Genomic DNA, 24,859 nt, shown 5'->3' with positions numbered 1-24,859 from the left:
GGGCACAAAATCACAAAATGGAATATAGAAGCCTTTAGAATTAGTTTTAAGTAGTGTTAGGTTTGATGGCTTTGTAACAGTAGCAATGGGAAATCACTGAGGTGCATGATACATAGAGAAAAATATAAATAGAGTATAGCTAGAGAACATACTGAGAATTCTCACAAGAGAGTCATTATAGTTGTGACATAGTTCAAGAGAAACAGTCTAGAAGAACAGGACATAGGATAAGGAGTATCTGGGAACCGCAGGTGTTCAGAATGGGCTACAGTTCAACTAACTGATAAGTAGGAGGATAGGAGGATTATTATGTCTCTGGTGCTAACAAACCAATTAAACTGGTATGAGCATCTACTGCGCGTGCTTCAAAGGCTGCCAGAAGTGATGAAGATTGTTGGAAGAAGTAAACGACCCTCAGAGACCACCACCACAATTCTGTACGCATGCAGGGAACTTTCTGGAAAATTATGTCATCCATATGTCGCCTCATGAACACGTATGTATGCCCAGTGGCTATAAAAGGATGGCTTGTGTGGCAATGGGGAGACACATGCTAGGAAGAGTTCTCCCCGTGTCTCCCGGCGCCGCAATGAGGAATACCTGCTTGTCAGCTTGAAAACTTTGTTGGCAAGTTTGTTCCTGGAGTTTTCTCCGAATCAGGTGCAACCCGCAGCCAGAGCAGCCGGGGACAGCAGTCAGGCTCTGCCCTGCGGCCCGGGTGCCAGCCCTGCCAGGGTGCCTCAGCAAGTCCTGGTCCTGGTCTAGGCTCCCACAAAGGAAGCCATTCTCCTTCCCCAAGAAACATGGGCAGGCGAGCTGGTCTTGCGGGGTCCTGGGGCAAGATGGCTGGTCTAGGGGATGCTGCGGGTCCAGGGAAAATCCCTGGCTCTCAGGCCAGGGAGGGAAGGCAGACAGAGATGTGAAGCAAGGCGAGGAGGACCAGAAAGGTCAACGCATGGGGACAGCCCTGGAGGAGACAGTGGCCAGAGATGGGCTGTTAGCACATGTGCTCAGCTGCATGCAGGGTGCTGCTGATGGCTGAGCTGCTGCTCTGGGGGTCAAGGGAAAGGTGAATGTGTCGAGGCTGCATGCAGGGGATCATGCCCTGATCAGCCTGCAGCCAAGGATTTTAAAGGAAGCAGGAATTTAGGGGTATCTCTGTCCCTGCGTGCTGAGCTGGAGACAGCCCAGCGTGAGGTGTTCGTGTTGGGGGGTGGGTTTTGCACCAAGGGAGAGATGAAAACTTCCTGCTGTTTCTGATTGAGAACAGGAATGGAATCCCTGTGGAAAACCCACAGACACCGTGCCTGGAAAGCTCATGAGTTGTGGGTGATGAGTCCTGGAGCTGGGATGTGACAGAGGGGCAGCGAAACCTCCTTCATCCTGCTGTGTACCACTGGAAGACCAGGTGAGAAATTCCTCCTCCACGGGTCGTTTGCTGAGGTGTATTTGGCACCCACTGATGTTCCCTGCCACCCCCGCTCCCCCGGTGCTAATACACGGCTCCAGGCTGGCGGGGGGGGGTCAGTTTTTAAAGCACCCACAGTACAAATCATTTCCTTTTGCTAGGACAAGGCTGCCTGGAAAGGCCCTTGGACATGCGGGGAGGGAGGGAGGGAGGGGCAGGTCTTCACCTGAGGCTGTGCAAACAGCCAGCGTCTGTCCTGCACCCTAATTAGTCACAGCGGCATTAATCAGGCTGCTAAACATAATACAGCCACCCCCTGACCTGGCGCTCCGAGTGCGAGGCTGAGCTGCTCTCTGCAGCCAGATGCTCAGAGTTTTACGGTTAACTCCTTGTTTAAGGTAAGCAAGCCCCGTGGGAAAACTCCGGTGTGGGAGGTGCCCGGTACCCGCGGGGGACGGCCGGGACCGAGATAGGGTTAAAACGAAACTTGTGGTTGTTTATTCGAGTGTTTTAAACGGTTTCCGTGTGCCAATGGGCAGCGACACACGGACATATACACGCATACATACACACACGCACATACATATACATATATACGCGCACACACAGCCCCCGCCGGGCCCGGCTCTGATGCCCGGGGGGACCGCGCCCAGGGGCCGCGACCGGGGCGGTGCCGGCGGCAGGCGGCGGGGCGGGCGCATGCGCCGGCCGCGCTCCGGGCCCGCATGACGGCCGAGCTGCAGGCCCCGGGCGGCGGCGGCGCGGTGAGACGGCGGCGGCGGTCGGGGGAGAGCGGGAGGCGGGGAGGGGGCAGCTGGGTGCCCCCGGGTGCGGGTTCCCCCCGTGGGGCTCGGTTCGCGCCCCGTGTTGCAGCGTTTTCATTCGGAACAGCGTCCGGGCGCTCGCCCGGCTCCCCTTGTCTTTGCCTTTGTAGAGACGGACGCGGGTGCTCCGGTTTGGGGAGCGCACCGGCTGCAGCCCGGGGGGCTCGGGCAGTAACCAGCTTTCCCCATCTCCAAACCAGCGCCTTGTGCCACTAACGAGCGGCTGCGCTGACCCCGCGGGGCTCTGCTGAAGCTGTCTCCCGAGGCAGCCGGAGCGGAGGGCTCAGCGCGGCTCGGTGCTCCTCCGCCGTGCCCGCCCTGTTGCCAGCTTACGGCGGTGCCTGCGCTTTGCTGTGGCGGCTTGGACTGCACGGGGAGCGCCCCCGGGAGTGGGAACCGGGCGCCGGCCCCGTCGTTGTGCGTTTGAAAGCGGCTCCCGGTTGCGCGGGGACGATGTCGGGACGACAACACGGGAGCACGTGGTGGTGGAGGGGTTGTTCGGCGGCCGCTGCTTCCGCCCGTGGTGGGAGCTGGTCGGTAAAAGCCTTGGTCAGGAGCGCGGGCATTCTTCCTGCTCCGGGGTTTTAGTCCTTCAAACCCGTTTTCCTGCTGCCATAAAAACTGCAGCTGAGGTGCTGAGGCCGAAGGCTGTGGCTCTGCCAGCTTCTTTCATGCCACCACCCCCCTTTTCCTCCTCCTCCTCCTCTTTGCTTGCAGTTATTTCTGGAACCCCCTTGAGCTGCTGTGGTGCGCTCAGACCCTTCCCTGCTTCTAGCTTCTCATCAAAACAAACTGCTGCTGAGCCCACTGAGTCACCTTCGAGTGGGGAAAAGGGCACAAGCTCTCTGTGCCATCCCTCACTGGCCGAGCGTGCGGCTCTCACCTCCAGTGCCCTCCTTCCTCTTGGTCGTGCACTCCTCTCCTGTTGCTGTAATTTAACACTAATAGCGTTTTGGTCCGTGTTGTTGTTTTTCTGGCAGGTAAGGCTTTGGTTTGGTTTTTCCTTGTGGCTTATATTAATAGTGGCGGCACGCTGGTGTTAATTACCACCTCTGGAGCTTGTTTTAAAGCACCCTGGCACGTAACCTCAAACAGCCACCAGCCAGAGCAGTCAGAGCAACACCATGTGTGTGCCCTGAAAGCTGCTCACTGTTGTGCTCCCAGTGGCTTCTGTGTGCTGCCCCTGGGAACTGGCTGCACGGGATGAGCTCTGCGCTGTTAACACAAACCTTCCTCCTCACAGGCTGAAATAAATTGTGCTGGAAATCATTAGTACATTTGATGGTAGCTTAGAGCACCGGATCTGTAATTAGCTCTTGTGGTTGCAGCACTTTGTGAGTCTGCTTTTGGTGGAGCACAGAATCATGCCCTGTCCTGCCCTGGATCTCGTTCTGCAGCACAATTCCTTAGCCAGGGTTCTTTGCTCCAATGGAAAAACGTGCCCTGCGGCCTTTGGTGGGGTTGGCTGCTCGCTGAGGCAGCAGAATTAGCAACATGATATCAGTGCTTTGCCATTGTGGAGGTATGTATGCCCTGAGCCCTGGCTTCTTGGTGTGGGGTTCCTCACCCTACTGCCTGCTGGGCCTGACGCTTTCCCGCACATTCTGTGCGAGTTGAGCAAAAGCAGGATTCCAGGTGGGAATAACTTTTTGGGGGAGCTCCCTCAGGAAACAGTCCAGGACTTTTCTGTGTGTTGCCCACTTTCTTGCACGCTGTCTCTGGTGGTTGTGTATGAGGTAGTATCTGTCAGCACTATGGGTGGTGGCACAAGAAGTAGGTGCCTGGGCGGAGCCCAGGCTCCAGTGGCATGAAAGCATCCTACATTGTCTGCCAGTGATGAGAGGAAGTAGAAACAGGAATTTATCCATTTAGTTAAGGTTAAACGTGATCTTCAGGAGCTGGGATTCGCTGGCCTGTGCTGACAGCAGGGTCCTGCATAGCCTTTATAAATCAGGCAGACACGATGCAGCCTGGCTGGTTTTCCATCCTCCCCATGGGATACCGCTGTTGCAGCTGAACAGTGGCCACAGAAGGGGACCTATGGCATCGGGGCTGGCTGCTGGAGGGGGTTCCTGTGAGAGGGCTGCATCTGTGGCAAGCCAGGGCTGCGGAGATTTCCTATGTCTGGGAAACAGCGTTTCTGTCATTGTTTATTTAAGCGGTTGAGCTGAAGAGCAGGCTGTTGACCGTGGCTTAGGGCCTGAGTGAGGCTCTCCCTGGCCCTCGAGCGGCTGTGGTGGGGGAAGGAGAAGCGACTGCAGGCTCCTGGGCCCCTCTCCTGACACCTCATTGTCAGTGAGAAATGACATGCACAAATGGCATGTGCAGCCAGACTTAAAATAGCCCCTCGCCAATGCCCTGGCAGCAGGCAGCCTCCTTATATGTCCCGCTGCACATGCTGGGCTCCCCGGGGGGGGCTGCCCCTTCCCATCGCAGGTGCCCAGCATCCCACAGCCTCTCAGGCCTGCTGCCGTCCTCGTGGGGTACAGCGGCTCGAGCCTCAGCCTGCAGGTTTAGGGGGAAGATCTGGGTACGATGTTGGTGTAACCGGCAAGCAAGTGTGAGCAGGTTTTTGTGCCAAGCTGTCAGTAAAAGGGAAAGGAAGAAGCAATACTCCGGTGAGCCCTAGTGAGCCTCGCAGGAGCAGCTTGGTGTCTGTCCTGGTCGCCTGTTCACATGCGCTTTCTCTATTTCTTGCATGTAGGACTGCCAGATGCTTTTAGACCAGCTGAAAGAGATCACAGGAATTCAAGACTCCTCTTTCCTTCATGCTGCTCTAAAGGTTGGTGCCTGTTGTCATTGTGCTGTGGAAAGGAGACCTGAGAGTCAGGCAAGTTCGAAGCACAGTGCATGGGTCGGGTGGGCAGCCTGGGAGAGCGATTCGGTGTGTGCTGGGTGGAGCAGTGTGCTTCCTGTGAGGGTGGTGGGCAAATCCTCACTGCTTTTCTGCCCCTCGCCTGTGCCTTGTCCAGGTGTAGCAGGGAAGCAGGTGGAGACACCAGGCTGGTTTTGGGGTTCATAGGGTTGTTCACCTGCATCTGCAGCAAAAGCCCCACGCTAAGCAGAGTGCAGTTCATTGTTCTGGCAGTGGACCTTAAAACCTGCTCTGCAGCAGCGTGTGCTGGGCTAAAACTTCATAAACATTTCCTGGGGGTTGTGCAGAGGGCTGTTACCCAGGGATGGAGAACACACACCTTGGACCTGCTGGGTGGTTATTGTCCATGTACACTGCTGTGGGAGCTGTGGACAGCTGCGGGAGCATTGCTAGCTTCGTGGCTGGTGATTGTCTGTCACCAAAACAGTCTTTGCTCCAAAGCAAGGAGAAGTGGGAATCTCAGGTGCTTGGAGAAGCAATGTTTACCTGGAAGGATTCCTCCTCACGCTGCATGCTTTAGGATTTGGAACTTGTGCTCTTAAAGTGATTGCAACTGCATCAGTCTGGAATCATCATCAGAAGGATGTGGCTTGTGCTGATAGTACACAGAGAGGTTTGTTTACCAAAATCCGTAAATATCTCATTAAACAGTAATGTCCAGAAGATGTTAGAATACATCTAAAGCCTGTAGTGCTGCTCTGAAGAAAGCCCTGGCTCAGTAGGAGACTCGGTAAGGTCTTGAAATACACAGAGAGTTTGATTCCTGGGAGTCTCTCCTGGTGGCAGTGTCCTGTTGTGCTTCATGCCTACTGTGACTCTTGTAAGGGGATCTCATTAGGGAAATGAAATTAGTGGAGTCAGCATTGTCTAGTAACATAGCCAAAGTGCTCTCCGACAGAGACATTCTGGCCTTTATTCTTTTGGGATTTTACTCCTGCTTGGCACCAGCAGGTTCCTTGCTCCATACCCAGGAAAAGCACAGTTGGTGGTAGTGTGCATATCTCTACGCCACATGCATTAAATGCCAGGCAAGCGTGCATGAAATAACCCTGCCACTATGGGTTTGTTTTCCCTTATCATCCTGCTAGGCTGCTAATGGAGACCTGATGGAAGCAGTCACCTTCCTGACAGAGGAGAATGCCCAGGAGCCAGCTCAGGATGTGGCTGCTGCAGAGCCGTCCGCTTGGGAAGGGAGCGCAGTGGGCAAGCAGCTCCCACAGAGTGAGTCCTTCACCTCTGCTCGCCCCTGCAGGTTCACGTGGTCCAGCCTGAGCTGGAAGGGGAAGTGTGGGTCCTTCTGCCTCCCCCAGCACATCCCTGGGGGAGAGTGACTTACCAGGGGTTTAGCAGTGACTGTAGGTGGCACATCACAGTTACAAAGCTACCCTCCTTCTAAACAGTTGGTCTTGGCTAGCACAGAAATCCCAGAAAGCTCCTAAAGCAGAGCAAGCGGAATGGAGAAGGGAATCCCTGTCAAGGCATACATTGCCTTCGACAGCATCTGCTGGCAGAGCAGGCACTCTTGAGTGTTTGCTGTCATATCTTGAGGAAACTTAAAGTGTTTGAGCCAGCAATTTGACTACATGAAAAACGTTTCTGTAAACATTATGGGTATTGGCAGAAGCAGCCGTCAGTTTGGTACGTTCAGATGTGAGGCGTGTCACTGTGGACTGAGGTAGCTGAGAATAGTTTCTTTAAGCCTTTTTGCTAATGACACATCTATTAACTGGAGCTTTCCCAAGTGATATCATCACGGGCAGGTTCACAGTGCCAGATGTCTGCTGGGAACCTCGCAGCAGCACCCAGAAGAGCACGGCTGCCCCTTGTGCCATCTAAGGCTTCCACCTCTTCCAAAATGACTCCTTTCCCTTTCTTCTCTTTCCCTATATAACTAGTACATGAAATGGCTCATAGCTGTGCATCCTGACATGAGTGAAGGGAGGCGATTCTCTGTGATCGTGCTGATTTCATTGCAATCCTATGTCACTTGGCAGCACTGTGCCAGGGCATAGCAAATACAAGCAGCAGCTGAGGTGCCTGTTTCAGTATTTCAAGAGGTTTGCAATGCTCCCTCAAGCTCTGAATTTGGCTGTAAGAAAATCTGGCCAGCAGACAGCTGCAAGGTCTGTCCTGTTCTCTTCGTCCAGCCCACTCAGTGGCTTTTTAGGTTCCCTGGCGTGATCCAAGGCGCAAGTATTTGTATTTAAAGCCTGAGCTAGGAAATGCTGCTCGATCAATGGAAAAATCATATTGGTAAAGTGTAACATTTTCTAGAAGTTCCTTTTAAAGAGGAAACTGAACACTGCCTCTGCTTCCAGATGTTACTACTGCACTTACCTCAAACAACAAAGATGACCTCCGTGCAATCGACACGTTCACACCACTGGCATCACCAAAAACTCAGGCTGCAGAGAGGGATGCTCCGGAGAGGTCAGTAGCTCCATGAACTGTATTTGGTTTTCCCGGTATTGTAAGTGGGTTCTTCAGATGTTTACTGCAAAACAAACTAAAATTGCCTACCAGATGTATGCCTTCTGCTTTTAGAAGGTGCTTGGGTTATGGCTGTCCCTGGGTAGAAGTAGAAAGAGCAGGTTTCAAGATGGCCTAGTTGGTTGTACTGGTGTTACAGCAGGTACTGCAGAAACAGCTTGAAATTTCACATGTTGATTCACTTCAGTCAGTACCTCTCCATATCCTTCTTGCTGTGGATCAGATTTGCCTCCAGTAGTGACTGAGGCCACCAGTTCTGTGCGCAGCCAGTTCACAGATGAAAACGTGCCTATGTTGTTATCTGACTGTGGAGTCGTATAAGACATTGCTGCCTGTTGTGCTGGATGTCACCCCACAGCACCCAGCTCTAGTGTCCCACTGGTGGCTAGGGGAGGGTACAACCATCGTTGCAGAGAGCCTATATGAGATGGTGTTTCTTTTGTCACAGGCCACAGGAAGTACATTCTGCTGAAAGCAAAAGCGGCTCCAAAAGGAAACACTGTGAAGTCTGGGGAGAGAACCCCAAGCACAGTGACTGGAGGAGAGTGGGCGACTGGCCTGTTGGGGTGAAAAACATTGGAAACACGTGTTGGTTTAGTGCTGTCATACAGGTAACTGGATGTCCTGGAGTCCAAGCGTTTATCAGTCAGAAATAAACATGCAGCAGCTCTGTGAAGTGGTCATCGTGAGCTCATCGTGGATGAGGGAGCGTGACTGTGCCCAAATGAGACTTCTGGTTTGATTTGATACGATTGTGATTTACCCTGGGCGTGCACAGAAGGAGCCAAAGAGCAGTTAAATGGACTTTGTGTAACTGTAGATACACATATAATCTGTGCATACGTACGCAGGGGTTTTGGTGTGGTGATGTCCAGATGCTTACTGAATGACAAGCTGGACTGGCAAAGGGCACTGATAATTTAATTTTACTTCAGTTATTGTTGGCTCCATAATACACAGTGTATCATATTCCAGTTAATGGAATATGCTGGCATAGATGCTGGAATGCATAAGCAGCAAGGCAGTTTATATTATTAGTGATAACCTAAGCAAGAAGGGACAGCAGTAAGTGGAACTTGGGAGACTGGTCTCTTCTAACCATTTCACATCATCAGATAGACATCAGTCATGTCTCCAGCTTTGAGAGGAATTAAGAAATCTTCAAATGGGCCCGTTTCTCACTGGGACTTGTTCCTGGATGCTTTTCCTAAGCTTGCCTATGGCAAACAGAATACTCTTTCCTAAAATGGTTATATATATATATATGTGTGTGTGTGTGTGTATAATGTCCCAGAAATAGCAGGATGAGACTTTGTTCTCTGGTGAGTACAAATGTGCAGTTCCAGTGCGCAGACTGCTCACTTGGTGAATGTTTATTTAGTACCACGCGGCCATCGGAGGGTTAGAAGTTAAGGAAAAAGCTGTTGGGTAAAGAGTGACTCTGGGGCAGGAGTCGAATACTCGCAGACACTAACTGCTCCTTGCCTCTCCTCTCTTTTCAGTCTCTGTTTCAGCTGCCAGATTTTCGGAGGCTGGTCCTTGGGTACAACCCCCCAGAGCTTGAGCTTCAAAGCCGTCACACTCGCACTGTAAGTTTTCATCGATGGACACTGTAAAGTTCCCCTCTGTTGCAGTATCCTGTCCTGCTCTTTCCCTGAGCAGATTTAATTTGGGGCCATCTGAGACCCCTGTGCCTGTGATAATGGCTTCCAAATAGTCAGGTTACATTAAAGATAAATTTGGGAAGTGCTTTTCAAGGACAGAATCACTGTAGAAAAGAAATTGGGTGCTTCTTGTAAAGCTTTCCCTCTAGAGCTTCTAACTGTGGCGCGGGGAGAAATTTGTGCCATACAGCTTCTTTGGTAGCTCCAGACTGCTTGTTTCTTCGCATGCACTGTAGAAGAACTGGTGTTTGAGCCAGGCTGAGGGTCCCTTTACCCCCTATGCCTGCTGAGAGCATCCGTAGCAGAAGGTGCTTAGAAGATGTTTAGAGAAAAATGCACATGGAGAATAACCCTTTGCCTGTTGCATTGTTCTGCCTTGTGGCCGCTGCTGTTTAAGAGACTTTGCTTTATTTGTGTCCCTGTGTGCTCTTCATGCTCCAGAAATCCTCAGATGCAGACAGAATAAATACATAAATTCACCAGCTTCTGCTTTCTGTTATAGCAAATATTGCTTCTGATGCTCTTGTCTCTCAAGGTTTCCTTTTGGTTAATTTTGTGTCTTACATGCATCCTTCTTGCTTCCAAGAAATGCCACTGCATGTCCTTCTGCTTTGTCCTTTTATGTCACCCCTTCCATTGGCTGTTAGCGTACCTCCCGAGGTGTGTGCATGCAGTGTTCTGTAGCACTTTGGTTTAAGATGCTCTCTTGTCAGTTGTGGGAAGGGTTTGGCTTTTCTTCTTGCAATGCAGGAAAAGAGAAACATTGCATTCATGCTAGAACTTCAGTGTCTGTTTGCCCTAATGCTGGGGACCTGGCGCAAGTTTGTAGACCCTTCTGTAGCACTGGAACTCTTGAGGGATGCGTTCAGATCCACGGAGGAGCAGCAGGTAAAATCACGCTGAAAAGCCTTTTGCATTCTTGAGAGCAGCAGTTGCAGCCACAACAACTCCATTTCACTTCATCCCACTATGGCTTTCAGAGGCCCCTTCCCATGTTTGTCAAGCGACAAGCAGCTGTCCCTGTGCCATTTAGGGGAAATGTACGTGCGTGCTAATTAAACAGGCAGCGTAGCAGCGCGCTGCCAGCGCCAGCTGGGCCGTTGGGGAGCCATCGCTGTAATTCCCTCTGATCTAGTTTTCAGACGAGCAGAGTGTTCATTATGGGTCTAAATCAGCACTTTAGTTGCAGGCTTCCTGCAGCAGGGTGGGCACAGCAGCACCGCTCGGGTCGTGTGCTGGAGGGTGGCGAAACCAGCAGCCGGTGAAGGCACTCACTGGTTGCTGGTACGCTTGACTCTCGACTTGTGTCTCTCTTCTAGCAAGATGTGAGTGAATTTACACACAAACTGCTGGACTGGGTGGAGGACGCATTCCAGCTCACTGTGAATGCCAAGTGAGTTTTCTGTGGTCCTGGGAGGTTGATGCTGAGGAGAAACAGATTTTAAATGGGATGCCTTAATAAATGAGAGGGCTTTACACAGAAATTTGGAGTAAATGAGAGTTCCTTGTTGCCTGAGGATGATGCTCCTTAAGCTCAAAATATGCTCCTGAAGCGTTACATCTGCATTTCCTATATGTAGGACTTTGATCGGTGCCCATATGGCTTGCAGGGTAAATAAGCTTTTTAGGGGAGCTCAACAGAACTGGTGTACGTGGAAGATCTGGGGGTTTGGAACTGCATTTCCAAAGGTAGTGCTGTAACTTGCACCCTGTCTTGCCAGTGCAAACGTTATAATGTGCTTTTGAGCCTGAGAAGATCCCTCTGTATTTTCTGCTTGGATAGAAAACTTTGGGGACTGCAGACAGGTTCCCGGGCCAAGGCTTAGGTTGTCACTGGGGCTTTTCTGCATCCTTCAGCAGTAAATGGATGTGTGCTTTTTCTTTCTGAAACAGGAGCCCCGAGGACAAGTCTGAAAACCCAATGGTACAGCTTTTCTATGGGACTTTCCTGACTGAGGGTGTCCATGAGGGTGAGTTGGGGCTTTGGTAGATTCCCTTTTCAGCTCCTTTGAGTGTTTTAATTGATAGCAGCAGTGATGCAGCATTTTGTTGCACATTCCCTGTGAAACTGCCTAGTTCTGTAAATGGTCTTGATAAAATGGACCATAACATTTACAAAGTCAGTCTTCTGAAGACATTAAATGCTTGCAAGTGCCCATGTTTTGAAAGCAGTTGGTTGTAAGGAGGCTTACCCTGACAGAGGTGTGAGCAGCTACACATAGGTCAGTTCTTGCAAGTAGTGCCTCTGACTGGTGCTGGCAACAAACTCTTTGAGCTAACCAGAGTGTTTTGTTCTCTCAGTTTCACTCATGGGCGTTGCATCCTTTCTGTTATCCAGGCAATGCTTTTTCCAAGATCGAAACCTTTGGTCAGTATCCCCTTCAGGTAAATGGTTATCGAGACTTGAATGAGTGCTTGGAAGGAGCCATGGTGGAGGGAGAGATGCAGGAAGCAACCACATCTCAGTCGGGCAAGTACAGGCAGGAGGTTAGTTCTACCTTTTGTGTTGAGCTTTTGGTTGCCTGCTGCAGAAGATGCAGCACGTATAGCACAGGGGTGTCTCACTATAGTCTAACAACTCTAAAAGGCAATTGTAAATGTTCTCTATGAATGAGTACAAACTGATATGTTTGTATCTCTCGTAAATGTATGAACGCTGAGACACCAAGTCCATGCTTATTTGTAAAGATGTGTTGTCCTGTGTGGCCAATTTGAGGAGGATGTTTTAAATTGAAAAGGTGAACATCTGCTGCTCATGCAAGTGTGATAAAGTCTCTCTCTTTCTATTGAAGCCTACCTGTACCTGAGTAGGGGGAGAACCACTGCCTCCCTCTTTTTGGAGGGTAAAAGTACAGTGCTTAACTCTATGGTATGCCATTTGGAATTTGTATCTTTCTCCCTATTACAGTGTGTGTTTGTTGTTTTTTCTTCTCGTTTCCGCTTTTATCTTCTCTGCTGGTTTTTTTTTTTTTTTTCCTCTTTTTTGTTTTTGGTGACTTTCTGGTGTTTCTCTTTTTAATCTTGCAAATCACAAACCAATCATAAAATACTCAGTTGTAGCAAAGTGGAAAGCAAAGGTGTACCATCACATTCAGCATCCTGCATGTGCAATTGCAGCTGAGAAGTTAGCTCAGAGAAAGACTGGGACTTTACATGAAGGCATTTGCAAAGGGGTCTGACAGAGAGGGCAGGGAAAGGTATTTCAGTTCTATGAGAAATCAGGTCTGGGATGGGCAAGCCTTGCCCAGCTCTGGACTCAGTGGACTCAAATCCTGTTTCTGCTTTTCCTAGTTCCTGCCTGAAACTGTTCAGATGCATTTGCAGCCCACAGAGGTGAAACCATGGTAGGCTGGTGCCAAAGGGCTGTAGGCAGCTGGTTGGGCCGATCCTTTTCAATCCAAGTTCCTCCAAATCAAAACTAAGGGAAATTGGACTGATCATGGAGATGTTTTAGTTGTTGTCTGTACAGATAGAAGGAAAAGGCTCCTGCTTTGTCTCTAAGAAATATGACTGGAAACACTGTGCATCTTAATTTCACTTCCTAGGGTGTCGTGGCTAGAGGACTGCGTGATAGGGGACATAGAGAATAAGGTGCATTTTGTCTTTTGAGAACGTAGGTGAGTGTGCTGAAGCTGAGCATCAGTGAGATTAACGAGAACTTGCCTTTCTCCTAGGTAATAGGAGCATAAATCATTCCTGCTCTGGGCTTATGGGCTGCTTCTGGGAAAGCTGTAGTGTGGGGGGCAGATTTATTGTGGCAGGACAGCTGACATGAATCCCGTGCAGGAAAATGAGCTTAGCATGCTCATCCCATGTCCAGGCAGGAGCACTGCCGGGGTAGTGCAGGCTGAGGCAGGAGAAGGAAACCTCTGGCACAGGGTGCTGGAGGTGTTTGTGAACCCAGCAAGAGAGGAAGTGTAAATCCAGTCAAGAGTTGTTCTTTCAGCCTGGCTCTTCGAAGCAGTGTGTGGATTGCAGAGGAAGTGGGGGTCTCCTCTGACCCTCCTGAATCCAACAGTTTGTAAAGAGCCTGAGAGAGGAAAGGGATCAGGTACTGCCTGAGGACTTCCTTTTGTTCTTCGTTATTGCATGTGACCCACATTGAAAAAGAGTTCTCTTAGCTGACACACAGAGGTTGTGCAGTGTCTGCTAATTTTGTAAAACTCAGGGCTGGACCTGTTAAGAATCCGTCAAGCTGGATGCATCAGGCAATGAAAAGGAACTTTCTGAAAGCTGTTGTGAGGCTTTTTTGTGGTACAGATGTAAAACGGAGGCAGGAATTTTAATCTCATAAAATCTGGCTTTCTGACTAATCACTCCGTGAAGAAAATTGTCACTGATTTGGTATTTAAAGGCAGATACGTTTAGGATGAGTCTGAAATCACGGAGGATCTGTCACCTCAAACCGAGTCCCTCTGGGGGCACTTGTGCTTTTGTTCCAGCGCTGGTTTACAAAGCTCCCCCCTGTGCTGACCTTTGAGCTCTCCCGATTCAAGTTCAATCAGTCGCTGGGACACACCGAGAAGATTCACACCAAGCTAGAATTTCCCCAGACCATTTACATGGACAGGTGAGTGGTGTGGAATGTTTAAGACCTTATTGTCATTAAAGACATTAAAAAGGTTGTGCAGGTGAGCAGGGAAGGATTCTAAAACAGTTGCAAAAGACAGTGAATGTTAGGAGTAGACAAATCTGACGTGGCTCTGTACTCCCCTGCTTAGGTACCTCTACTGCAGTAAAGAGCTTATTCAGAAGAAGAGAGAAGAGGTTAAGAGATTGAGTGAGAAACTGGTGATTCTGCAGGAGAAACTGGAGAGGTAAAGAGTCGGCTTTGGTTTTGTACCCCCTGGAAGCCTGCAAATGCTTCCATTTAAAAGAGCTTTCTAATGGAACAAAAACTTAGAGGGGAAGGAGAAACAGAGCGAGCTTGTTCCGAGAAGCATCTGCATTAGTTTTTCTATTAGACAACTTCTCTGGCATTATTGATTGGGGAAGGAAGGAGATCAATAGGAAAGACCTCGATTGCGGACAGGCAAAAGATTTCACATGCCAGGTGCTCTGTGTAAAAGTCCCTTTGTTTGGCTTTAAACCTTGCTCACAGTTTGCACTCTTTGAACTGGCAGTGCTGTGAAGTAGTGGCAGGCAGAGGTGCACTGTGTCACAGTGGCCCTGGTGGGGTCTGTGCTCACCAGGGGCTCGGGGGTGCTGTGAAGACACCTCACATTTAAGCCCATGCATAGCATCCTGCAGGGACAGGCTGGGCTGGAGTCGATGGTCTGCGCAGCGCTCAGCTTGGTCCTGTGCTGGGGTCTGTGGCTGAGCCTTGCTGATAGCACAGCAGCGTTCGGCCGCTGCTGAGCACTGCCCCACTGCCTCAAAGCTTGCCACGTCAGCTGCGGGGAGGGTGAGTCCTCTCCCTCTGCAACACCTGCATATTCCCCTCCTTCCTTCGCTGCTCAAACCATCCCTGTCCTGACCCAGAGGGTTCCCCCTTGTCGCTCTTCCGTTGTCCCCTCAGGTTTAACCACTCCCAATCCTTTGTGCATTTTCCTGTAGGTACCTGAAGTACGGCTCCGGCCCGGCCCGCTTCCCACTGCCCGATATGATCCAGTATGTGCTGGAATTCGTTGCCACAAAGCCAGCTGTGGCTCTTCCTCCTGCTCAGGACTCCCAGACAACACCCCTGCAGTCCCAAACCGAGCCTTGTGTTTCAGACACGCTTTCACAACCAAACGGGTTAGTAAACAGAAGTAAGAACAGTGTGCAGGAGAACACTTTGCCTCTCAGCCCAGCGCTCCTGGTTTGTATCCTGGGAGCCGGTTACTTGTCTGGCTCTGGGAGCATGGGGCTGGGCTGTCTGAAGGCCCACACAAGCTTCGCTCACTGCTTTGCTCCTGACTTTGTTCTGTTTGTGTAAATATAATGCTGCATCTAGTCTGTTCCTTTTCCTGTTCCAAAATTATCACCATATTCCTTGTCTCTGCAGCAATTCTGAGCTAAATGATAACCTCTTTTTGGTTAGCCTACTAATTTTTTTGCTTCATTAACCGGTAAATTACTGCAATATTGGATTATTACAGGCCTGGCCAGCATGGTTGGTTTACACTCTAAATTAAGCTGAGTAAATACATCAGTTTCTTGTAGTAAGGGAAGGGATTTTTAGAACTGCTCATTGTGGAATCTGTGCTTGCAGAGTTCTGGCTTTTATTTGTCCACTGCTCTTGGATTTTGCTTCATAGCACACTGGAAAGGAGGGACAGTAGGACAGAAGATGGAGCTTTCTCTTCGCCTCAGCAAGACTCGAGTGCTCCACTCCAGCCTTCTGCTGCAGCCCCAGCAACGTCTGAGCACCCAGCTCCTCATGTGGTTTCCGAGGAGGAGCTGAATCTGGTTCGGACCTGTCTGGAGCGATGGAGAAATGAGGTCGAGCAAGACATGCAAGGTTGGCCCCAAACATACTTGTGATCTTTGTTGAGCGCCAGCCTGACTTCCCCTCTGTTGCTCCAGCCAGATACACCCTGAACTAGGAATAACCTTGTACACGCTTCAGCTCTGCTGTCAGGTGTCTTTCATAGTTACTGCAGGGTTCAAACTTTGAGGTGGCAGGGGCTGGAACAGGCTGATGAGCAGTCATGAATTCTGATGTATTTCTCTCACTTGTGATGTTCTTGGCAGATCTGAAGAGATCTATTGCCAGAATCAACCTGTCCATTGAGCAAATATACTGTGACCCCCTCCTCCAGCAGGTAGGAGATGCAGCTGCGTTGGGGAAGTACTAAAGTGATGTTACTGTTACTGGTTTTTGTTAGTAGCTGTCAGCTGGAATTGTCCACTTTGTTGTATTTCAAAATCCCAGGGGTGAAGCAGAGAAAGGATTCTGTATGAAAATCCTGTTGCTTTTCCCTGCACAAGTCAGTTCTCACTCTGTAGGAAAGTTTACCAAATGAATCAAGTGTCTTGCACCAGGTTACAGCTATGAATTTACTTGTAAATTTTGCACAGAGGTCGGAGAAAATCCTTTACTGAGCGTCCCCCTGAGCACTGTCCATGTGCACTTGCAGGTTCCCTATCGCTTGCATGCGGTCCTGGTACACGAAGGACAAGCGAATGCTGGTCACTACTGGGCCTTCATCTACGACCAGCCTCGGAAAAGCTGGCTCAAATACAACGACATCTCCGTGACAGAATCCTCATGGGAAGAGGTGGAGAGAGATTCATTTGGGGGTTTGAGGAATGCCAGTGCCTACTGCCTGATGTACATCAGTGACAAGGTGTCCCGCTCTGTGGCAGGTACTGGTGCCAGAGCTGCTGGTTAGTCCCCCGTTGGTTATCACCGTGTCTCTGTAGCTAGTGTGCCCATTACGTTCCTTAGCTTCTCTTTGGCACAGTTGTCCTTTGACAGCGCAAAAAACTTCGCCCCAGATAGAAGTGGAATAATTTGCTCCACGCTCGATTCCTTTCTAAATCCTTGGTAGGGTTGAAAAGTGAGGAATGAGCTCCACTGGTGAGAGCAGGTATAGTGCATTGTTAACATGTACAAACATTCAGGCTCTCCCCTTTTGCCACTTTCAATATGCCTCTAGTGCTGGTGGTTTTCACTTTGACTCTCCTTGCACTTTATATGAGAGTGCTGCTTTTATGAGGGCATGTGAAACGCCTCCAGCTTTCTTTCTCCTGTTTTTATCACTTTCTGACTCGTTGGCTTGGTTTTTAGTGATCCCATTACATTGAACCTAAGGGGGCTTGGTTTTTATGCAGCCTTTCCTGCTGCATGAGGTTTTGGTGGCAGTGGCGTAGACTTGTAAGTATGTGTGCAGTGCCAATGTATAAATAGTTATGTGGAGAAATTACTGTGCACGTGGCACTATACATGGCAAACAGCTGTGGAAGAACCCAATAATTTCACGCGTGGTTCATTTTGATGTATTAAAGAGAAGAAACAATGGAGAACTGTCATCCTGTTCATCACTAAATGCGGCTGATGAGGATCTGGAGGTCGTTCTTTGTTTGGTGCCTGTGACAGTTCTGTTGCTGAAATGAATCCATGGTTTGGTTTGGGGTTGTTTTTTTTTTTTCCTCCTATTTAGTGCAATTTTGTTGGGTTTTGAAGATGCTTTTGCAATGGCTGCATAAGAAATCTCCAGTGTAGAGGACTGCCGTTTGCTTTTGGTACGTTCTAGGGCTTGTCTCAAGCTGATGATACTGGGGTTCTGTGCTATTTTAAAACCAATACTGAAGTAAATCTAAAAGGTGTTGAAAAACACCAGGGCAGCATTCATGCCATGGAACCCTCACACTTCCCCACCTTTATCTGCTGTGTAGGGTCCTAGGTACAATGTCTCCATCTGGGTTGTGAATTTTCCAGCTATTGGCAGTTGAAATACCATTCTCTGTGCAATTGTAGCCCTTGAGTAAGGACGCATTTCTGACCAACTGCATCAGCAAGTGCGGCTTCTGGACTCCCTATGGTAAATGCTGTCCGGTGGTAGAACAAACTGGGTTTTGTTGCAGATAGCTCTGGAGATTTGTCTTTATTTTTGCACTTGTTTTTCATGAAACATCCTAAGTTACAAAGCTAGGATAAAGTTGGGGTTTCCCCATTTGTGCCTCACCCGGTTTGAGTGCAGTGTACTCGGTGCCTCGTGGTGGAGCCCTGCTGCTGTTCCTTTACATGCCAGCCTTGTTTCTTCCAGATGCCCCCGAGGCTGGGCAGTTTCAGAAGGAAGTTGAAGACTTGCCTCTGGACCTGAGGCGCTTCATCCAGGAGGACAACTGGCGGTTCGAGCACGAGGCCGAGGAGTGGGAGGAGGAGCAGTCCTGCAAGATTCCCCAGAGGGAGCCTTCGCCCACTTCTGGCTCGCAGGACCTCTCCTCGGAATCAGGCCCCGGTAATGCCACGGCTGTTTTCCGTTCATTTAACGGCCATGGGCTGCTCTCAGTTCACTGCCAGACTCGTTTATTTCGTACAATACCAAGTGGAAACGCTTCAAGTGCCGCCCTCTGGAGAGGGAGGGCATTACTTGGCCATCCCTGCTGGCACGTGCCAGACCCACAGCAAAGAGGCACGCACGAGCCTTCACCTTGGGGGTGAATGCAGCAGCCGCTCCATCCTGTGCAGAGGCTGGGGGGTGGTGGTGATGCTGCCGGTTGCGCTTGCTGACGGCCCTGCTCTGCCGCACAGATCAGCCCTCGGCCTGCGCCCGCTCCCTCTCCTCCGAGCACGCCCGCATCGCGCAGGAGCAGACGGCCAAGGCCATCGCCAACAGCGCCGACACCTACGACAGGAGCGGCGCCGAGGCCGCGCTCTGCGAGGTAGGACCTGAGCCTGGCCTGGGGCGTGCCCCGCTCTTCTCTTGTGTTGCTCTCCTCGCCTTCTCCGTGTCTGTGCGATGCTGTAGCCGTGCCGCCTTCGCTCGGTGCCCTTCTGCTTTCCTGTGCTTTGCTTTACTGCCTCTTACTCTTTTTCTTCTTTTTTCTTGGCCACAGCCCAAGGAGGTAGAGCCAGTGAAGGCCCAGGCGGGAGAAACAGCCCCTACGGGTCAGGCAGAACAACCCCAGGACGCTAACGAAGCAGAGCCTGCTGCCCACAGTAGCTCACAGGTCTCTGAGGTGGAAATCCCCAGTGTGGGGAAGATTCCCGTTAGATCCGATGCAGACGGATATAATGAGGAGGTACAGATCCCAATGCAGGGGTCGGTTGCTGCTGGTCATTAACCTCTGGCTTTGTAGCTAGCTAGCTTTGAGCTTTGTTAAGGCTGGGGGCAATAGCAGTGGAAACACTGCTGCTTGCAAAGTGCCTGTTCCCACCGTGAGAATGGACACTGCCAGACCAAATCCTTGACTAATTTTGTGTCTAAATGGCTCCAGAAAATCAGCCCTGTAAAAGCACCCAGTCCTTAGAGCTGCACCTTGCTCCTGTGGGTCGTCATTCTGGCACAGCTATGTCCAAATTGGACCTAGCTGTATTAGTCTATTTACAGGCCTCCCCACTGCCTCCAGTTTCATTTTCGTGCCTATCTCAAAGACATTGACCGCTGACAGCATGACTTAGAGCACCCGGCTGCTGAGGTTTTGAATCTGCCTGTTTAACCGCGCTCGTACGCACCCGAGCAGCACTGTGGAAGTTCAGTCTTTTCCACAAGTGACTGTTACTCCTTGAGCACATTTAATACATGCTTGTGTGGAGCTGCTCCCCCACAGGCACTGCTCCCTCCTTTGCATGCCTGAAGAAGATTGACCTTGCCCAGAGGCACATGGCAAGTGAGCTTTATGTTCTCACTTGTTGAGTTTACAAACTCAAGGTGTGGAGTGAGCAGCCTTTAGACCTTTAAGCACTTAAAGCGCCCTCCTGCATGTAAAGTGCATGTGATTGATGGAGTAAGTAGTACACCAGGAAATGGCAGCTCTGGCTTTATTCTGCCTGTATTTGTACAATTTCCTTTAAACCTTCTCTCGTGGAAGTTTCTCTGTTCTTCACCATGCCTTCTCTTCTTTCCCTGTCTGTTACGGTGTTCCCTCTTCCTGTTTGTTTCCCTGCTTTCCTGGTAGGTGATGCTGAGTCCAGCCATGCAAGGTGTCATCCTGGCTATTGCAAAAGCCCGCCAGACCTTTGATCGGGATGGGTCTGAAGCAGGGCTTGTTAAGGTATCTGATTTGCTTGCTAAATCCACTCTCATGGATACCCATGTTCACAGAAGGAAGGATCTATGCTGCACTGACGTGTCAGGAGTGGGGAGGGAATGGTTTGTGGAGTTTTCCTTCTAGCTAACAGCCTCTTTGTCCTGCATGGTGGTTTCTGCTCTCATTGTGGTGACAGATCCACGGGTTCTAAACAGTCTTTAGACCATGTAAGAAAGAGCCTGCTCCCCCAGGGGAAACCACCTCCTGCCTTTCTCTTTTCACTTTCTGCTATTTCTCCTGCTTATTCTTTTAGCATCAGCAGTTCCCTCGGTCTGGGTACCACAAAGTAGCCTTTCTTTGGGTGCCTTTCAGAACCTGTTGTCTAGGCAGGAAACAAACTAGCACTCGTGAAGTTTTGTTGGTCCTGAGCATGCTTTCTGTGACCTCTCTTGTAAAACATGTCCTTGAGGAACGTCTGCGTTGAGCAGAGGGGTCAGAAGGAGTGAGTGCTGCTGCATGTTGAAGCTGGGGTTAGATTTTACGGGCAGGTAGATTGAGCTAAGTGTGCCACATGGGAGAAGCAACCAGTGCTGTTAATCTGCAGGAACATAAATCACAAGGTAGTCTTGCACCTCGCTACAGAAACAAGCGTGTTACAGTTGATTTGAACAAGACGAGCACTTGCAGGAGGGCTGCCAGAGCTGCCTGGGGCACCTGTACCTGTGTTAGCCCTTGTGCTTTGTTGGCAGGCGTTCCACGAGGAGTATTCCCGACTCTACTTGCTTTCCAAGGAGACGCCGACCCCTCAGAACGACGCCCGGTTGCAGCACGTGCTCATTTACCTCCTGCAAAACAATGCTCCGCAGCAGGTCGTGGAACGGACCCTCCTGGAGCAGTTTGCAGACAAAAACCTCAGCTATGACGAAAGGTTTGTGCCCCGATCCCGAGGTGAGGCTTTTCCTGGGGCCTCACTCTTCTGATCCTGGTCTCCTCTCCGCTTACACGGAGCAGGTCCATTAACATCATGAAGGTAGCGCGAGCAAAGCTGAGAGAAATCGGTCCTGAGGATGTCAATATGGAGGAGTACAAGGTAAGGGACCCCAGTGCTGCCCCTGATCCCTCAGCTGTGACAACTGGCACTGCCCAGGTGAGGAGCAGTCGCTGGCACTGCTGTTGGCACATCCGTGGGGTCGGCGGCAGGGAGCTGAGCGGGAGACAGGGCACACAGGACACCTCCTTGGCTGGGAGGAATGTCTGTGCTGTTCACTGCGCTGATTTATGTGTCGCTTACGAGAGGTGCCTGAGCCCTTCAGAGCGCAGGATGTGACGTGCTTTGGCGCCGGGAAGAAACGTGAGGTGCGTGTTGTGGGTGACTCTGACGCTCTGCTTCCTCGCAGAGATGGCACGAAGACTACAGCCTCTTCCGCAAGGTGTCCATTTACCTGCTGACAGGGCTGGAGCTGTACCAGAACAAGAAGTAAGTCCCTTCAGCTGTGCACTCGGATGAGGTAAGCTGTGGCCTGACAGTAAAGGCCACTTGGACAGACTTCATCTTCTTGACCTGCGGTGGCCTCTCTGTCTTCAGTCATGTATTTTTGGCCAGCAGGCTTTCTTGTAGCTTGCTGATAGCCCTTTCTGGAATCCATAGTCAGCCTTGCTTAGCACTTGAGATATTTAGCAGGTTCTTAGAGCTTCCCTGAATTTATCCACTGTGAAGAATTCCCGGAGGTGGGTTTGCAGGAACAAGTGCCCCCTTTGGACTCCTGTATTAAAACTAAACTTGAATTGGGCATTTTACTTTGTGTAAACACATGCTTTGGAGTACTCTAGGCACTTAAGAACCTTTAAAAGGCGTTGGTTTCCTCCTCACTGTTTCAGAACCTGTATTTTACATGAACACAATGCAGTGTGGGGCAGGACAGTGCCAGTTTGTGAAGGATTTGTAGTTGGGAAATGTTTTTTTCCAATGCAGAAAATAAACTGGCTTTCAGAAGTTCTTTGTGGATGGAGGCAGAATCAAGTCCTGAGGGGGTTAGAAGTGAGGAGATACCAAATTCAGGTGGGCAGGTTGCCAAGAGGCGGGCTGAGAGCTTCCCTGACCTGACCCGATCCCTGTCAGCTGTGCTGTTTTCTCACCGGGGGGGTAGAGGCTACAAATGTGCGCAGGAACCGAGCATGCTGCTGCTGCTGCTGCACGCAGAGGGCAAATGTCCTGGAGCAGTCCTGAAAGCGTCAGCGCTGGCGGCCGTGCTCGGGGCACATCGTACTCCAACTTGGCTTTAAGGGGATGTTCCTGAGGCGCTCATTGGCACCCTGGGGAAAAAAGGAACATTAATTCCTGGGTGGAGGGCATCTGTCCGTTTAGTCTTTGGCAGTGAAATGGAGCTCTTCCTGTTGGGCCTGGTGGTAGTTACCATCCAGGCCAAGAGGAAGGTGTTTCCTGAGGTGACACTCTCCCCTCCTAGGTACCAGGAGTCACTCACCTACCTGGTGTACGCCTACCAGAGCAACACCAAGCTGCTGCAGAAGGGCACCAAGAGAGGAGTGAGCGAATCCCTGATTGCCTTGTACAGAAGGAATTGTCTCCTGGTCAGTATGCTCCTTCCTGGAGAGGCAGGGAGGGAGCAGCCCGTGCTACAGTTTGCTTCCCGGCTGCTCTTGGGCATTGCCCAGGGAGTGGGACCCCTTTTCGGGGTGTTCCCTTTTAGGAACACACATAATGAACACACCACGTGTTTGGGGAAGGTTCGGGTGCTGCTGAGCGTGCTCTTGGCTGTTAACTCGGTGCTTGTGTTAACTTAGTGGTCACGTTGGTTTCTGTCCATTCCCATCCCTCTCCCCTAGTATTTATTTCTGACAGCCTGCTCTCTCTGAGCAGATGATGATTTCCTGTTCCTCGGGGGGCTAAACAAGAGCATCAAAATGAGGACTGCTTTTAGTTCACGCTCGTGGTTGCCAAGACCCCAGTTTGCTTTCTGTGGTGTGAACCTGGCACTGGTTCTGTCAGTCTCTGCGTGGTCCCCGAGCTGTGACCCTTCCTGACAGCATGCTGGTGACGTGTGCTTTGTGCTTGCTTGTCACAGCTCTGTCCCCTGATTCTCCCTCCTCCCCTAGAAGCTGAATGAAGTGGCAGCATCTATGTTCGTAAGCTGTGAAGAAGCTCGTGTGACAGAGGGCATTAGCATCCTGAACGAGCTGATCATCCCCTGCATGCACCTCATGAACAACTTTGAGATCTCCAGGGAGGACATGGATGCCATCGAGGTCATGAGAAACCGTTGGTGCTCCTATTTGGGTTGCGAAGACATGGACGGTAGGGCATGGTGCTGGCCTTGCCTTTGCTGTGGCTCTATGGGCAGGGCAGTGTCTAGGCCTGAACTCCTCTTCAGGAGAGAGCAAGGGAATTTAGCAGGGGCCAGGAGCACAGCCAGAGCTGCAGAATCCTGGGTGGGGGAGCAGATCCAGGGGTCTTTGTGTGGTGGTTTAGAGCTGGCTTTACTGGGAAAGCCGATGCTGCGCCCCAGAGAACCCGGGGTGCCCCTGCTCTGTGCGCCCTGGGCAAGGCTGGGGACTGACACCGCTCACCCCTGCCCTCGGGAGCCAGAAGCTGATTCTGTAACACCCATCATGGCTTTATAGCCCACAGCCCCAGAGCCGTCTGGGGTCTTGTGGTGCCACTGAGTGCCTCCTCCTCTCCCCTCGACAGCGAAGCTGCAGATGAGGCTGGGTGAGGTCCTGCCCCGGCTCCTCGACTGCCCCAGCGAGGTCGTCGTCCTGAAGGAGCCGCCGAAGATCCGCCCCAACTCCCCCTACGACCTCTGCAGCCGCTTTGCAGCCGTCATGGAGTCCATCCACGGCGCCTCGGCCGTCGCGGTGCAGTAGCCCGTGGCTGCGCGCCACTCGTCGTCCGCCGGCAGCGCTTGAGAGGGAGCGGGGAGGGAAGGGGCGGCTCGCGCTCAGAGCTCTGCTGCTCGTACGTAGGTGGCAGTGACACAGGCAGGATTGCACTTCAGAGACAAAACCTCACCACATAAAGCGGGGTTCTGCTTCCACAGCTTCCTGGGCACGGATCCTGAGGCCTGTGACAGCCGCAGAGCAAGGGTCTTCTCCTCTGGTGAGCGGCCACGAGCTGCTGTTGGCCTGTCAGCCACCTTCACATCATCCTGAGGGATGGTCCTGCCAAGCTCCTGCTAGCAGGAGTCGGGGCTGTGTCATCAGGAAGCAGGGATGGAGGGTGGCTCCCGCTCTGTCCTATGGGCAGCTGAGTATTCTGGTCAAGCAAAGCAGGTTTGGGGCTTTTGTGTTTTGCCTGGCAGGAGCAGATACACAGGAGTCTTCCTCTTCACTGAGAAAGCAGTGAGAGGAAGGAGGTTCTCTTCTGCCTGGCTAAGGGAGATCCAAAGGACATCCCCCTCTCAAACGTCCTTCTTCCCTCAGGGGGCTCACTGTCAGGTGAGCATTAACAGCCACTGAGGGCTGCAGTGGGCTCCTTTTTCGTGGTGGTGGGCTTTTCGTGTTGATGTTCTGTAAAATAAATGCCCCATTTGCGTTTCCCTCAGTGGGCACCTGTGTTCACGTTGGGCGGTGGCGGTTGTTGGGACCCTGTTTGTTCAGACTATGCACAGTTGTTCTGAAAGTGCAATAAAAGCATTTGTTCTATGTTAGAATGAAAACACTTCCTTTGTGGTTTCACTCCACTCTGGTGTTGCAGGGCACGGGCTCATCTTGGGTCCCCGGGAGGCCACCGGGCCAGGCGTTTCCTGTGCTTTAGCCAAAGCCCATCTGTGTTTGGCACCTCTGAGCAGGCGTGCAGAGGAGTGGGTCCTGAGGAAGTGCCTGTGTTCACTGTCAGTGCCAGAATCTCTCCCGAGCCCTGAATCTCTCTGAGCCCTTTCCCACTGCAAGCTCCACTGCAGGAGCCCAGGGGCTTTTGGAAGAAGGAGCCTGCACTTAAATGAGTAAAGAGGAGGGACAGTAG

At 51.1% G+C, this 24,859-nt stretch overlaps 2 protein-coding genes across 6 annotated transcripts in view; both read left to right on the top strand.

The window, feature by feature from the left end:
* UBE4A (ubiquitination factor E4A) overlaps positions 1 to 24,859 on the top strand; it is a 130,795-nt gene that overhangs the window by 88,259 nt on the left and 17,677 nt on the right. The gene's annotated exons all lie outside the window — the stretch shown is intronic.
* USP28 (ubiquitin specific peptidase 28) lies at positions 2,092 to 24,048 on the top strand. Of its 5 annotated transcripts, none has more exons than XM_061478161.1 (26): positions 2,092 to 2,172; positions 4,937 to 5,014; positions 6,196 to 6,328; positions 7,426 to 7,537; positions 8,046 to 8,208; positions 9,100 to 9,186; positions 10,012 to 10,149; positions 10,581 to 10,654; positions 11,155 to 11,231; positions 11,600 to 11,748; positions 13,704 to 13,831; positions 13,983 to 14,078; positions 14,818 to 14,997; positions 15,501 to 15,703; positions 15,937 to 16,007; positions 16,323 to 16,551; positions 17,955 to 18,149; positions 18,443 to 18,573; positions 18,748 to 18,933; positions 19,810 to 19,905; positions 20,631 to 20,809; positions 20,893 to 20,971; positions 21,279 to 21,358; positions 22,347 to 22,470; positions 22,996 to 23,194; positions 23,588 to 24,048. In XM_061478161.1, the coding sequence occupies exons 1-26, from the start codon at positions 2,134 to 2,136 to the stop codon at positions 23,761 to 23,763; spliced, it is 3,402 nt and encodes a 1,133-aa protein (XP_061334145.1). In that variant the 5' UTR covers positions 2,092 to 2,133; the 3' UTR covers positions 23,764 to 24,048. The 5 variants fall into 5 exon arrangements, with proteins under 5 accessions (XP_061334145.1, XP_061334147.1, XP_061334148.1 ...); XM_061478162.1 differs by lacking the exon at positions 2,092 to 2,172 and adding an exon at positions 3,928 to 4,850; XM_061478163.1 differs by lacking the exon at positions 19,810 to 19,905.

The sequence above is a fragment of the Pezoporus flaviventris genome, unplaced genomic scaffold (assembly GCF_033815535.1).
Source record: "Pezoporus flaviventris isolate CSIRO_AGI_PZ_B2104156 unplaced genomic scaffold, CSIRO_AGI_Pfla_v1 ptg000113l, whole genome shotgun sequence".
Taxonomy (NCBI): Eukaryota; Metazoa; Chordata; class Aves; order Psittaciformes; family Psittacidae; genus Pezoporus; species Pezoporus flaviventris.
This window is presented reverse-complemented; position numbering and strand designations above follow the sequence as displayed.

Bases quoted from the DNA above. Each gene is read 5' to 3' on its own strand.
- USP28 (XM_061478161.1), top strand. From the start codon at position 2,134: ATGACGGCCGAGCTGCAGGCCCCGGGCGGCGGCGGCGCG. The intron at 5,015-6,195 runs GTTGGTGCCTGT...TCATCCTGCTAG, and splicing joins TCCTTCATGCTGCTCTAAAG to GCTGCTAATGGAGACCTGAT. The intron at 15,704-15,936 runs GTTGGCCCCAAA...TGTTCTTGGCAG, and splicing joins GGTCGAGCAAGACATGCAAG to ATCTGAAGAGATCTATTGCC.